The sequence below is a fragment of the Phoenix dactylifera genome, chromosome 1 (assembly GCF_009389715.1).
Source record: "Phoenix dactylifera cultivar Barhee BC4 chromosome 1, palm_55x_up_171113_PBpolish2nd_filt_p, whole genome shotgun sequence".
In the NCBI taxonomy this organism is placed as follows: Eukaryota; Viridiplantae; Streptophyta; class Magnoliopsida; order Arecales; family Arecaceae; genus Phoenix; species Phoenix dactylifera.
In genome coordinates, this window is record NC_052392.1 from 1275027 (window position 1) to 1290756 (window position 15730).

General features: G+C 38.9%; 1 protein-coding gene across 1 annotated transcript; it reads left to right on the forward strand.

Annotated features, from left to right (window-relative positions):
- Positions 1-2283: 2283 nt before the first annotated feature.
- Positions 2284-8653, forward strand: LOC103710534 (neutral/alkaline invertase 1, mitochondrial-like). The gene is made up of 6 exons (XM_008796289.4): positions 2284-3105; positions 3822-3987; positions 4115-4326; positions 5907-6400; positions 7619-7667; positions 7757-8653. The coding sequence occupies exons 1-6, from the start codon at positions 2467-2469 to the stop codon at positions 8090-8092; spliced, it is 1896 nt and encodes a 631-aa protein (XP_008794511.2). The 5' UTR covers positions 2284-2466; the 3' UTR covers positions 8093-8653.
- The last annotated feature ends 7077 nt before the right edge of the window (positions 8654-15730 follow it).

The following is a 15730-nucleotide window of genomic DNA, read 5'->3' on the forward strand; positions in this document are numbered from 1 at the left end:
AAGAAATCACAATAAACTATACTTCCTAATACCTAATAATAGTCATTCCTTCTTTTTTTGTCTCCTTGCATTTATTGAACATGCTAAATATTTAGAAGCGATGTATTTTAGAGAATCAGCACCAATTGCAATTCCCACTAATATTCCTTGATTGGCTAATTGTCAACAACCCATGTAAGTTTTTATCAAAACTTGATTCTTGCAATGACTATTGTATCTAGTATTTGACCAAAAATTTGTGCAAAGTCTAAATTTTAATTGTGCTTGGATAATGCTTAATATTAGCTTGACCAAATCAACTCAATGTGTTTGTGCTCCTCCCATTTCATCCCCCAAGAACCATCATTTGGACCACGTCAATTTGAAAGGATTGGTCCTTCGACTTGGGCGTGGTAGGCCACCCAAAGATGGGACAAGTCCTGTATTTAAAATGTGGCAAAAAGCTACTTGTGGACGCAGCTACAGGCTGCAAAAAAAAAGGCTCATCGCTTGTGGTGATGATGAGCCGTTGGCGACGCCTGAAAGCGAAAAAAAAAAACAGGAAAAATCTCAAACACGTCAGCTTTCCGACAAATCTTATCCATTCCTTTTTCTTCTCTCTTCCTCGGGTCTTATACCCATACCGTGCACGTATCACGATATTCTCGGGATAACTTATTCCACATGTCACCATCTCATGTTATTGAGAGGATGATGTTCGTATTATCAACCATTGGATTAAGATCTCATGGTTGTGAATGAAGAATTATTATATAGCGTGAGATTGTGGGACTAAAAATTTGACGCGTCTGGGAAGGTACCATGTGCCGTGGGCGGTGCCTACACGTGATTATTGCGTCCGCTGTCTTTTTTCCAAGGAGATTTTTAGGTCACCCCAAGAGATTCTTCAAATACAACAACCATCTCATGAACTTATTTTGTTTTAACTTTTAAAAAAAATGGATAAATAATATCTATTGTTTTTAATAGAAAATATGTAAATAAAAAAAATGGAAGAAAGCTTTGGATTTTTTTTTGGTAGAAAAAAGCTTTGAATCTTTGATATGTTGTGGTTGAAACATAAAATTAGAAAAGAGAAAAAATATGGGAAGCATCATGAAAACAGGATGGTCAGACACGTCTCGTATATAGACGTATAATGGAAGTTTGTATTATATGGTGGTATGGACTCGTCAGTCGTTGCATTTCACGTGGAAGAAAATAGTTTTTATCAGCCTAAACAACTTATCTTTATATAATAATTATTCACAATATTTGTCGATCACTATATAATTTCTTTTGCTTCTTTCTAATTTTTATGTTTCTTTTTAGAGGAAGTAAAAAAAGCTAGAACCTTTTTTATTTACACAAACCAAAAAATTGTATAATTAAACTCTATAATTAGATATTTTTGACTGAATGCCCTATTGTTCAAAAATATAAGCGGGTTTACAAAGATGTGATAGGGACTCGGATTTTTCATGGATAAAACAAAAGCAAAGTTTTGTTACCATATATATATACATCCACGGGACCACATCTAAGTAAAATAGACTATAGTGTTAATTGTTTAGAAAAAAATCTAAGAATATATTTGGTTGCAAGAAAAATATATATAATTTGTTTAAAAAAATCAAGTTTTCCATTTGTTTGTTATGAAAAAATTGATAATTCTGTAAATTTATTTTTAGATCAGGGAAAGATTTCATCTTTTTTATGGAATTTTTGTATTTTCCAGTTTTTTAAAAAACTAGGCATACATTAATCTTAGTTATTAGTTTTTTCTCGACGAATATGATAGTTTATTGACTTTAGAAAACTCGAATGAATACAAGTCCACCAAGACCAAAGTTCTCGAAGGTTATTCAGAACGTCAACAAAAGGCTCTTTTGTTATGGTTCTAGAAATGTATAAAGGTCCAAATAATCTAAACTTGATTATAATATTCTAAATATCCACAAAATCTGAACAATTATCCATATATACATTCCATAATTTGACCAATCAAACAATAGACACACTGAACTTAATGAACTCGCAAAACAAAACTAAGTTTTTTTCTGCGCTTTCTTCAAAATCTTAATGAAAAATAAGATAATATGATAATGCATGGGAGATGGGACTCCATGGCAGGTTCATCTAAGGACATGGCATCCCTGTAATTCTCTTAACCTCTAGGCCTACTTTCATCCAAAAATTTAGATTTTAAAATATCTAACCTATAATTAAATGGAAGGCCACCCACCTTGTCCGAACTTTCCTCCCGTGCACCGGCTTGTATATATTAAAACCGACCCTCCCCCATTTTTACTCCTCCATTTCAAACCAAACCCGCTTTTTCTCGCAAGCCCTTCAACTTCGGCCATTCCCACGTTTCCACCCAATCCCTCTTTCCCTATTTTTCTTACAGATTAGCGCCCCAAATTCTTTCATTTAGATCCTTGGATTGTTAATTTTTCTATTAACATCCAGTTCCTCGTCGGGGTGATGAATGCCACGGGCTCCATGGGACTCTCCGCCGCCGTGAGGCCCTGCTGCCGTCTCCTCGTCGTCTTCCAGAAATGCCCCTGTCCTCCTTCTTTCTCCCCCTCCCTCTTCCCGAAATGCCCCCACCACCGCCTCGGCGACCTCCGCGTCCTCGCCGCCGGCCGGCATCGCCACCCCTCCCTCGTCCGCGCCGCCGTCGCCCCCGCCCCCTCCCCCGACGCCGCCCCGGCCCTCCGCCGCCTCTCCACCTCCGTCAACCCCGTTCCCGGCGACAAGGCCTTCGATCGGATCTACGTCCAGGGCGGCCTCGCCGCCGTCAAGCCCCTCGTGATCGAGACGAAGCCGGAGGGTGACGTCAAGGAACCGGCTCCGGAGGCGCCGGTGGAGGCACCGCCGGAGGCCGCTCCAGTGAGGGAGGAGTCGGAGTTCGAGAAGGAGGCGTGGAGGCTGTTGAAGAGGGCGGTGGTGAACTATTGTGGGAACCCGGTGGGGACGGTGGCGGCGGACGATCCGGGGGCTGGGCCCCTCAATTACGATCAGGTCTTCATCCGGGACTTCGTGCCGTCGGCCCTCGCCTTTCTTCTCAAGGGGGAGTCGGAGATCGTCAAGAATTTCCTCCTCCACACCCTGCAATTGCAGGTATAAATGATAACAATCTCATCTTCGTTTCCTATCTATTAATCGATTCCTTTCTTCGGATCTGTTGAAGGAAATTTGTCACAAGTAATGCATTCCTCCAGTGATTTGTAATTGATTTTGTCGCCATTAACTTGATTGAATTGGTTTTGTTACAATTACTGTTTAGGTTGAATCAATCTTCTGTTAATTTGGTGGGCAAGATCTAATCATATCATTTTCTGCTTCTTTCTTTTTGAAAAAGAAAGAAAAAACGCTGGATAAAAATTCATGACGCTTGTTTCATCACCCTCGATTTTTTTGGTAAATATTTCATCACCCTCGATTCAGTTGACTTTGTTGAAACTACTATTTTGTTTCGATTTATTTCCTGTTAATATTTGGGAGTGAATTCATGCAGCAGATCCGTAACTTTTTCTCCCCCACCCCCTCCACTTTTCTTTGAACGTAGCTGTTCCGCAAACAATTGCTGCACAATTATATCATGCACAAAAAGGGGGATTTTTTCCAGTTCCATTTGTGTGTCGATTTGTTAACAGTTCTTTGCATTCCTCGGGTGTCTTGATTTGCTTAGGTCTCTTTCTGGGTGGAGATTGCTAATTATATGAGCGTGTATGATTTGTTACCACAAACAATTTAGAAGCATAGAGCATTTCTAATGTATGGACACTTCTATTTTACTTTTTCAAAATGTTAATTTTCTTTTATCTGATACACAGAGCTGGGAAAAGACTGTGGATTGTTATAGCCCTGGACAAGGTTTGATGCCGGCTAGCTTTAAGGTTAGAACTCTGCCTATGGATGGAAGTAATGAAGCATATGAGGAGGTTCTGGACCCTGATTTTGGCGAGTCGGCCATTGGGCGTGTAGCCCCAGTGGATTCTGGTGAGTCTGCGGTGAATATTCCACGATCACTGCAGTCCCATGATTAATCTAGATTTAAATGTAAACATGACTTATGAATCTGATTAATGCTGGAAGAAATTTAACTCGTACTTCTTGTTTTCGACAGGATTATGGTGGATCATCTTATTGAGAGCTTATGGAAAGATTACTGGGGACTATGGCCTACAAGAGAGAGTTGATGTGCAAACGGGCATTAAACTGATCCTGAATTTATGTTTATCAGACGGATTTGACATGTTCCCTTCTCTGCTCGTAACTGATGGCTCTTGCATGATAGATCGGCGGATGGGCATCCATGGCCATCCTCTTGAGATCCAAGTAAGTTGAGATATTATTTGAATCTCCTATTTTGGAAGTTACATGTTTTAAGTGTTCCTGTGCTCACTCTCCTTGTTTACTTAAACTTTCATAAAGAAGGGGAAAAAGGACAAAGGAAAAAAAGGAAAAAGATAAAATAAAGGATAGCATGTAACTTGAATCTACATAATGGTGCTTAGGAATAAGTTTCTTGCATGCAGAGTTGTTTGTTTGATGATGGTGGTATCTGAACTCCTGGCTTTCTGGGTATATGAGTGTTTATTCTTGAAACATCTAAAATAAAATGAGACGCCTAACAGATATCTTATAACTTGATATGACAAAAAGCATCTGGCGGTAGGATATTTTTTCAGGTTGTAACATGTTTGTTTCCAGACATAAAATAAACACATCTGCTGGTTGGGGTGTTTTCTAGGATGATTTTATTGAGTTAATTATTGCTGTACTGATATCTTCAGATCTTCAATGCTCATTGTATGTGTGAGAACCCGTGCGGGCGTGTGTTTAGTCCCACATCGGTTATTCGCTGGGTAGATCTTGGGTACTTATACAGGATCAAGGAACCCAAATAATACCTTCCGGCTAGCCATTTTGGGTGAGGTCCTGGGTTGTTACAAATGGTATCAGAGCGGACCCGGCCCATAACCTATGTGGACTAGGGGACACTGCAGCAGGATCCATTGGGGCTGACCACGGGCCAATCGTGGTGTTTGTGATTAGATTTGAATAGATATAAACCCCTTAGCCTGACGAGGACGTCAGGGCTTGAACGGGGGGAGTATGTGAGAACCCGTGCAGGCATGTGTTTAGTCCCACATCGGTTATTCGCTGGGTAGATCTTGGGTACTTATACAGGATCAAGGAACCCAAATAATACCTTCCGGCTAGCCATTTTGGGTGAGGTCCTGGGTTGTTACAGTATGGCTTGCTCAAATTATTTTAAGACAGGGTAGATAGGTTTAACATGGTATTCTATGAGTGTGCAATGGCATTTTGTGAGACTACCTACTTAACATGCATGATTTGGAGCTAGGATGTGTTGCCAATATGTGCATTGGCTACAGTTTCCCTGTAGTCACAATAATCTTTTGGCAGTGGCTCTGCAAATGGAAGATTTGAAGTTTTTTTTTTTCTTTTTTTACTCTCAGAAGTTGAGTTTTTTTTTTCTATTTGAAGTAAATATATTGGTTCATCATGCCTACAAACCAACGCAACCATGAGATGAGTGGCAAGAAATGCATAAATTGCTCTATTTCATTCTCAGTAGTTTACTTTTGTTCTGGTAAAACCGAATATGGTGTTAGACATAAGTACTCTATAGTGATCATTATAATACTACCGCTCAAAGGTTGTTGAATTCTATATCTGAAGAAATAGTACCTGTTAATTTTCAAATATCTCTAACTGTTTACCGGTTCATTGCCTTTTTTATCTTGTCATCATTTCTGAACACTGGATGATTAAATGCTTGCTCTGCACTACTGTTAGTAGTCCATAGTTAGTGGACATTTTGTATAAACATTAACTATGTCTTATCAAAAATAAGATTTATTACTTGCTTGACCAATTCCATTCCATAGGCTTTATTCTACTCTGCTCTACGATGCTCCCGTGAAATGATCACTGTTAATGATGGAACAAAGAACCTGCTGCGTGCTATCAATAATAGGCTCAGTGCATTGTCATTCCACATCAGAGAGTACTATTGGGTGGATATGAAGAAGATCAATGAGATATACCGTTACAAGACTGAAGAATATTCCCAAGATGCTACAAACAAGTTCAACATCTACCCTGAACAAATACCTTCTTGGCTAGTACATTGGATTCCTGAGAAAGGTGGCTACTTTATTGGGAACCTGCAGCCGGCTCACATGGACTTTAGGTTCTTCTCACTTGGTAATCTTTGGGCCATTGTTTCATCTTTATCTACTCCAAGACATGCTGAGGGTATTCTCAATCTTATTGAAGATAAATGGGATGATCTTGTGGGTAATATGCCCCTCAAGATATGTTATCCCGCTTTAGAATTTGAGGAGTGGCGCATAATTACTGGCAGCGATCCAAAGAATACGTAAGCTTTCTTACAGTCTATGGCCTTTCTAGCTCATTTTCTGTTGATGTCATGGTCTTATCCTGTATGAGAGCTTGATATGGGATACGAATATGTATTATTATTGTTTCCTTGGCACTTAAGTGGCTTTATTTTTTCCCCCTTGGTTGGCATGAAGCAATATATACCTGGAAATCAACCATTATGATGAAAGTATATTGGCCAGAACTTTTATTGGTAATACTCACCAAATATTAAAATCAATATGTAAACTGTGTTAGCTTTCGTAAAAAGAAAAATGTAAACTGTTGCTAGTCTCTACTTTAAGATATCCAAATATCTCAATTATTTGTAAATAGAAGTATTGAGAATTTTTCAAGGTTTAATATTGATTAAGATAAATCGAGATCTCAGATTAAATATACTACATATATAGTACTTAAAAAATGTAATTATGGAGTAGCTACCTTTAGTACTTGGCTATCATGTTATTGTTGGGGATGTTAAATACATTCTCTTCTTGTCACGTCTAGAGTCATCTTCTCTGGTTCTATAATTGACAAAGTTGATGGCTATCTGTTGAAGAATGGGTTATATCAAAATTAGCATGTTAGATTATGTTTTTCCTTAAGCTACTTTTGTGTATTGGCCTTAACCTTTATCATTTGAGTAGTATCAGTATTACGCATGTTGCGGCTATCAACTTAGCATGTAAAGCATCTTATGCTCTATGTATTGCCACTTGTGATAACATGCCTACTAATGGACACTGAATTACACAGACATGTTAGAATATCCCTTTTTTCTGGTTTGATTATCGGCGAGCTGTATCATGAGGAATTTAAATGATTTAGACTTTTCAAATCCATGTTTAATTCTTATAAAGCTACCAAATTTTATTCACCTTCTATATAGCTACTGAAAAACTGCAGATTAACATTGAATAACAATAATTTGGTGAACATATGGCATAAGAGTATTATTAAAGGGCTTTGCTTTAGCAAGTATGACTGTTGATACAGCTTGCGGTGTTTGATTTTGTATCTGCTGTAACAGTAGATTGAATAATATGGTGAATGGAAACCATCAAGATAGGATTGTCTTGTTTACTTTTAATGGGAAAAGGAAATGCAAGTCTATATTTAGAAGATTCTGCTAGCAGATATTGCATTTTCAAGTTTTAGTTTTTGGAGCCCTGGGGTTGACATGTTTCATCTAATAAAAAACATTACTTTGCAGTCCTTGGTCATATCATAATGGTGGATCCTGGCCCACGCTACTATGGCAGGTATCCTTGTGTTCCATTGGCGACTCTTCTCTTACTTTTTATCTTCTCCAAACATGCTATGCTAACTGCTCTCATGCTTGATATTTCAGTTCACGTTGGCTTGCATTAAAATGGGCAGGCCTGAATTAGCCCGGAAGGCTATTGCTGTTGCTGAGAAGAGGCTCTCTAATGACAAGTGGCCAGAATACTATGATACCCGAACTGGAAGGTTTATCGGGAAGCAAGCAAGGCTATATCAGACATGGACAGTATCTGGATACCTGGCCTCGAAAATGTTCCTGGAAAATCCTGAGATGTCATCCATCCTGACATGTGAGGAAGATCTCGAGCTTCTTGAGGGCTGTGCCTGCAGTCTAACCAAGAGTGCCAAGAGTGCACGAAAGAAGTGTTCGCGCTCTGCTGCAAAATCTCAGGTCCTTGTATAACCATGCCGGGGTTATGAATTTTTTGTTTTTTAATGTATTCATACTGTATAATAGCAGAAAGAATAAGCACAAAGGGTTCCATTTGTATTAGAAAAAAATGGAACTCTTTGTAATATTGGTGAATATACAGATTTATTTGTCCATCTTCATCCCACAATGCGTGCTCATTGTTTTTGTGGAGCTAGCATTGATGGAGATGAAAGTTGGGGGTTTGGAGGGTGCCTGCTGTCCAATATTTGAGCGGACATGATCATAGGTCTCAGTTCTGCAACAAGAAAATTGTGTATATTTCAAACAACAGTGACTGATTCATGCTACTGCTAACATATTGTATTGGATTACAAGCATGCAGGAATATGAAATTATATTGGTTCTTAAAATTCATTTTGGTACTGTGCAGAAGCTGTATGGCTTTTAAGAGTTTTCTGTGAAGTTTAAAGCTTCTTTTAAGGTGGTGTTAAAGAGTTTTTTCCTTTTTTTTTCTTGTTTGGATAAAAGAGGTGTTGTCAGAGTTGCATCGCAATCATTTGAAATATATAATGGTATGTAGTTGGTATCTAAGAGTGTGTCTCTCTATTCCCTTGTATGGTTGGCAGCCGAGAGTGCTGTCACAGTTTCATTTTTCTTCAGAAATGAACAACTAATCCACCTGAACAAAAGTGTAACTTGCTGTTGGAATTTATTCCCTTATATTTTTAATATTCTCATAATGTAGTCATAGAAGAGATAGATATTGTATCCATTGCAGAAAATGTTAGACTTATATTTTTGAATATGTTCAGAATGTCAAAGCTTCCATCGATGCTGCTGCTGCTAGCTTGCATCGCATCCGCTTTGCAAAAAATTAATGGAACTATTTGCATCATAATGTCATTCATCTGTATTGATCCCAGAATACTTCTGGGTGTATAAATCAAACATAATGTTCAATACTAAGATAAGCCAAAAAGAAAAAGTAAGGTTCAGCAGCAAGATAATTTATATATATATTGACAACAGTTATTTATTCATGCTGCTCATGACATTTGTAGCAAAGTACAAGAACTCTAAAATTTGCTTCGGACTACGAGTTTGTTACAAAGATGGTGTAAAATGATTTGTTGATTGAACATTGCTTTAGCTATGAAAATGTGCCATTGGTATTTGGTTGCAAGGAAATTCATAAAGAATAAAAACAGAAACTAAAATTTTCATGGAAACGGAAAGTTTTCTAGAAAACTAGTAATAGGTTTTCTAAATTTATTAGTCCTGGTAAGACCCGGCCCAGTCCATTGACCGGCCGGTCTACCCAGGTCCAGCCCATTGGCCCAGTCTGGTGTGAAGGAGAGGCCCAAACGGCCATCAACTCTGTGCTACCGAAAATGCAGCGTCCCTCTCTATTCCTCTTCCTTGGTTTCTTCCCCTTCTTGTTGTGTGATTTCCGGCCAGATTCCGTCGAGGAATAGCAGATTATTGAGCCGAGAGCACCGCCCCTGTTTCACTTCTTTTCTCCTTTTTCCATGCATCTCCATCGCCGACATTCGCTCCGACGGCCTCGGACACTCCCATGCGCCGGAACCTATCCTGCACCGGAGTCCCAGCCGCCGGCAAGTGGGCTAGAACCCGGGATTGACAAGCCTAAGGATTCCCTATTCGAACCCCTTTTTCCTCTTTTGCGCTGATCATTGCCGGCCACTACCCCGCTTGACCACTGCCGAACCTCCGGCTGTGCCACCACACCTCGCCGGATCACCACCACCCCTTCCCTTCCTTCTCTTCCTTTGATTTTAGAAAGGGGGCACAGCTAGGGGTGGCAATCGAGTCGAGTCGGACATAAACGAGTCAGGTCAGATGCAGGTCGGATCAGAAAATCATAAATCTAAACCCGATCTGTTTATTAAACAGGTCAGGAATTACAACCTGAATCTGTCATGTTTAATAAACAAGTAACCCGACCCGACCCATTTAACCTGCTTAATAAACAAGTCAGAAATTACATTTAACCCAACCCGACCTGACCCGATCCGACCTGACCCGTTAAACAGGTAACCTTCTAACCTGTTTGCCCTCTTCTTTCTCCGCCACCTCCAGGAATGCCTTAAGAGTTGAGACCCTCCTCCTGCTCCTTGTTATCGACCTTGGGGTTATTTTTCAGCGGCTTCCCTCCTCAATCAAATGCTGGGCCATGTCAGTCTCTCCTTTTTCGCAGCTTTAGGCTTCTCCTCCCCCTCTTCTTCATCGGAGGAGTAGACTTTTGCATCCTTTTGGAGGACACTGAGGTCCTTCTTCCGAACCTTGACGAGGGCATCGAAGAACTAGAGGTCCTCTTTTAGCAAAAAAAAAAAAGAATTGGAGGTACCCCTTATCGGAGTCGACAGGATCATCGCTGCCGTCGTCTGATGAGGACTTGTCCTCGTCGGAGTTGCCGGTGAGGCTGCGGTTCTTGAGCTCCTCATACCTCTGGAGAGCCTCCCGCTTCTTGTTGTGCTCCAATCGCCGGGCGTACTGCTTGTTGACCTCGAGCTTGGAGAGGTCGACATCCTCGGTGCCCGGATCGGAGGAGTTGAAGAGATCGATCCCCATCGTGGAGCGGAGATATGGATCTAGGGTTCGATCCCCAATCCCCATCGCGGAGCAGAAAAGGATATGCAAGCGGTTTGATCTCTTAACAGTCGATCAAGCTTCATTCATCCGTCTCCATGGATCTCAAAGCAGCTAAAAAATATCTAAAGGTTCCATATATTAAACGGGTTAAACGGGTCAAGACATCTAAAATATGTATCCGACTCAATTAATAAACAGGTTAAATGGGTCAACCTGTTTATGACCTGAACCTGTTTAGACCAAACCCAAACCTGTTTATGGCAGGTCGAACACGGATCAGGTTGGCGGGTCGGATCATATTTTGCCACCCCTAGGCACAGCCATATTCTCCTCTTTCGCCACATAGAGAGAGGAAAAAAAAAGACAGCGAGGGAAAATAATAATAATATTATATTTTCCTCTCTTTCTCTCACCTCTTCATGACCTATGGGCTGCACCAATGCAACCCACCGTATAACTTGACCACCATAAGGGATCTTGCCCTAGTCGCCGGGTAGCATGTTGAACCCCACCCTGGTCCTTACTAGACATCTCTAGGATCTGTTCATCATTGACATATATTAAGTCATCTAAATTTTAGATGATCTTGACCAGTTGAATTCATCCTGATCGTACCAGCCTGGACCATCAAGTGCTACCATCTAGCTAGTCCTTGTGTTTCTCCTCCACCCATTTCTCATACTTTTCCATCATTATCCAAATTTTCTACCAATATTCTTTGTTTGCTGGAATTGAATTTGTGTAGAGGATACTGCGATACGGTTTGTAAAGTGAGGATTTTGAGGAAAATGAATATTTGGAATTATTTAGATTTCTCAAAGCATTTGTAAGGTAAATAATGTAACATTTTTCTAGTTTTATTGGTAAATTATAAAATATTTTTTGAATTGAATTATTTATGATTTATGAACTTGATCAACGATGTTTTGATATTAAAAATATTCCTTTGTATGGAATATTATATGATTCTTATTTGAATATGTTGATTTCAATATCAATCATGCTCGATTGATTTTGATATTTTGGATAGTTTTATATCTCTTTCAATTTGCAACGTAGAATATATTTTTGAATAAGCCCTACTAATGGAGGGTTATGCTTTGGTACATCGTTACTCTATCACTGGGGGTTATATGCTGGTAGATCGATATTCTGCTAGTGGAGGTCATATACTGACATATTGATACTTTGCCAGTATGAGTTATGTGTTGGTACCTCGATACTCTATCAGTAGGGGTTATATGTTGGCACATTGATACTCTGCTAAAAGAAGTTATAGCATATTGATACCTTGCAAGTGAGGATTATACGTTGGCATATTGATACACTACTAGTGAGAGTTACATATTGGCACATCGATATCCTACTAGTATGAGATATATATTGATATATCAATATCCTGTCCGTAAGATTATATATTGGCATATCGATATCCTGCTAATTGGAGTTATTAGTTGGTATTTTTATTATTTCTGAGCTTATTATCCAACCCAGGCATAAGGTATAAGTATGGCCATAGTTCATGGCTAATGAGATGTACTTGATGTTTTGAAAGAAATTGAATTTATGAATGAAGAATTAGATTTTGAGAAAGTTAGATCTGCATATATAATATTTCAATAATGTTGCATATCTAAATTTGATTTTGAACTGATGTACTTCATTTATTTTTTTAGTAAATTATTATTTATCTTATTGCTTGATTTATCTAGTTAAAGTATTTATTACTTACTGGATTTTCTAGCTCATTATTTGATATTTTCCTATTTTTACAAATCCTGAGAATTAAGCTAGCATAGGAATGTAAATTAAGAGTTAGTTTCTCATAATATTTTAAATTTCTTATATAACATTTTACTTCATTAACCTATTAATAAATATGTATAATTTAGAAATTAAAATTTGATATGTTCATTTAATTCGTGACATCTAAGATTAGATAATTTGTGTTGTTGAGAGTGTTGCCTTGAAATTGTTCACAACGGGTATAGCTAGTACACTGAAAGAAAATTTTAGTCAATTAAAAAAATTGCATAAATTATGCTATAAAAGGATACTAAGAAATATCTCCTCCTCATTATTTAAAGCTAAAATTATTTTTTTATAAAAATTAAATTATATTAAAGTCTCACGTCACGTTCATTTTTATCACATACAGGATTTTTTGGCTGGAGAAGCTCCAAAGAAAATAAAATGTTACTAATCCGTTATTTAGCAACTCCTAGTTGCCCTGCCTACCACCAGTAGAAATTGTAGGAAGCCGATCATATGTGGAAGCATTTGCCGCAACTGGGAGTGCGGGTTGCTGATGCCTACACATGGCATATGTTGAAGCGGACATGTGCTGAGCTGATTCCTGCTCCAATTATGGCAATTAGTAGGTAAACAAAATATGTATAACCGTTGTATTCTTCACGTTTGAGAAATTTCACCTTCGCACAAATCACCCAGCATCACCCATCATATAAATCTCAAAGTAAATAATGGATATCAATATAATTTTATTATTTTATCTACTATCTTTGTTTTATATAAATTTATTAATAAATTTATTAAGATAAGATAATTTTTCAAATATATGTTTTGTTGTAGATTAAAATTCAGTATAAATTATCCCCCAAAGAGTAATAGCTCAATTAATTAAACAAAAGAATATAACATGAATTAGACAATAATCTAAGATCAAGAATTTGATAAAAAGTTGTTATTCTATTTCAAATATTTTTTCTTGGGTAGGAACTAACCAGCTAAAATACTGATTCGAATACTCCTTTTCAATTTTGTACATCTGTAATTTAGTTCCATCACTTTTGTGATATATGATTTATGTAAATAACATAAAACTAACAATTTTCCAAATCCTCCCACCCCAATAAGAATAAAATCATATTTCCATAACTAGATATTAAGAGAGTTTTAATATTGTTGATCTATGCTAGCAGAAAAGCAAATGTGGGAAGATGGTTACCATATTATTGTTGTAGGCTTCCTACTCATAAGAAACATGTGTTGATATCATTTACTATATTATTGTTGCAAGCTTCCTATTCATAAGAAACATGTGTTGATATCATGCAATATTATGCCCAAAAACTTCAGTTGTTTGAAAGAGAATCAACAGGTGCTAATAAATCTACATGGCACCTTTTTTATTAGTGGATATGGGACTATAGGACAATCCTGACCTACCAACATGTCAAGTCATGTTCTGACTAGGATCCCTCGAGTTGACAGGTCAGAATGGAAATTTGTTATATTTTTAAATTTAATATATATTTAATATAATATCTCTCTATGATTCATTTTGTATGGTGAATGTGAACCATTGTATGTATATCCCATGCTTTACCAAAAACTATCAAAAAATTGTCATGCAATGCAACGCCCAAATCTTAGATGGGCTTGGGCCAAGTAAAACGAGTCAATGTGGGCTATGAGTCAGGTTTGGGTTGGGTGTTCTTGACGCATTGGTATGCTTGGGTGATCTCAACCGCCCTGAACATGATCCAACCTGCAAATTGCTGTGCCTGCAATCTCTCATATATGGAAACAAATTTCAAGCTGCACTAATCATCTCTTGCCACATTACAAACGAACTCTTCATTTGCATAAAATAGGAGCCTAGTTGCATCACTCATCTCAATGATAGATATGAATGTCCTAAGCATATCTTTTGACACTCATCTAAGTTATCATGGAGATTGATTTTCAATGGAAAGGAGGTAGAACCTTGCCGTAATAGTAAGGTTGGATCCACTACAAAAAAAATTATCTTTTCTAGCGCTTTTTAAAGCCTGTACCGACGCTTATAAGCATCAGTAAATTTGGCGCCGACACTTTGTAAAGCATCACAAAAGCGTCGACTCGCGTAGAGTGGAAATTTTTTTGGCCGACGTTTTTCAAAAGCGTCAGCAAATAATGAGAGTATTGCATACTTATTCTAACGACGCTTTAAAGCAACGTTAGAGTTATTTTTTAAAAAAAATATTTAAAAAGCCTAATTAACTTTTAGGGGGGATAAAAAAAACCTGGATAATAGTTCTTTTACAAATGCCCGATATTTCTTTTACAAATTACAATTACAATTGTAAAGACTAGTTCTCTCAAATTCCATTCTATCTTCTTCGCATATGCACTTTCATTTCTTTTCTTCTTCTATGCGGTCCATGGCAGTCACAACCACAATAAAAAAAAAATAATTACAAAAGGCAGCAGCTGAATACAATCTCAAAAGCAAATTTAATAATATTTTTCTTGTACAAAAGAAAGAAGAAAAGAAAAAAAAAGAGAGACAAGAGAAACAAACCCCCATCTTAGATTTATGCTACAGCTAAATGGATTCAACCAAAGAAGAAAATAAAAGGGAAAAAAATAACAAAAAAAAGGTCTCCCACACCCATCGGGGCTGCTGGAGGGCGACAGCCTTGGTGTTGAGGCCCGGCAAGTGGTTCTCGCGGCGGATCTCGGCATGGGTGTGGGAGAGGAGGGAGGGCTCGACGTCGGCGGGCTGGGAGCAGAGGGATTTGATCAGGTCGTCCAGAGAGCACTGGAACAGCGAGTCCACGAGGGATGGGGCGGAGAAGGTCGAGGAGGAGGAGGAGGATGATGCGATTTGACATCCGAGACTGGGCTCCCAACCCGACATCTGCTCGTAGGTCTCCCACTCCCACTGGGGTTGTTGGAGGGCGATGGCCTTGGTGTCGGGGTCCGGCGAGCAGATCTCGTGGAGGATCTCGGCGAGGTCGCAGGAGAGGAGGGAGGGCTCGATGCTGGCGGGCTGGGAGTGGAGGGACTTGATCAGGTGGTCCAGAGAGCGCTGGAACAGCGAGTCCACAAGGGATGGGGCGCGGGCGGTAGAGGAGTAGGAGGATGATGCGATGTCTGGGACTGGGCTCCCAAACCGACATCTACTCGTAGGTCTCTCACTCCTACCGGGGCTACTGGAGCTGCTGGAGGCCGGCTATCGCTAGGGTTTCATCGCTTAACGCATTTTATAAAGTGGGTTTTTTGGGGGGGGGGGGGGGGGGAGTGCAGTGGGGTGGGGTGTGTAAGCAT

Coding starts and splice junctions, on each gene's coding strand:
- LOC103710534 (XM_008796289.4), top strand. CDS start 2,467: ATGAATGCCACGGGCTCCATGGGACTCTCCGCCGCCGTGAGGCCCTGC. Junction 4,327..5,906: donor GCCATCCTCTTGAGATCCAA/GTAAGTTGAGAT, acceptor TCCATTCCATAG/GCTTTATTCTACTCTGCTCT. Junction 7,668..7,756: donor GGCCCACGCTACTATGGCAG/GTATCCTTGTGT, acceptor TTGATATTTCAG/TTCACGTTGGCTTGCATTAA.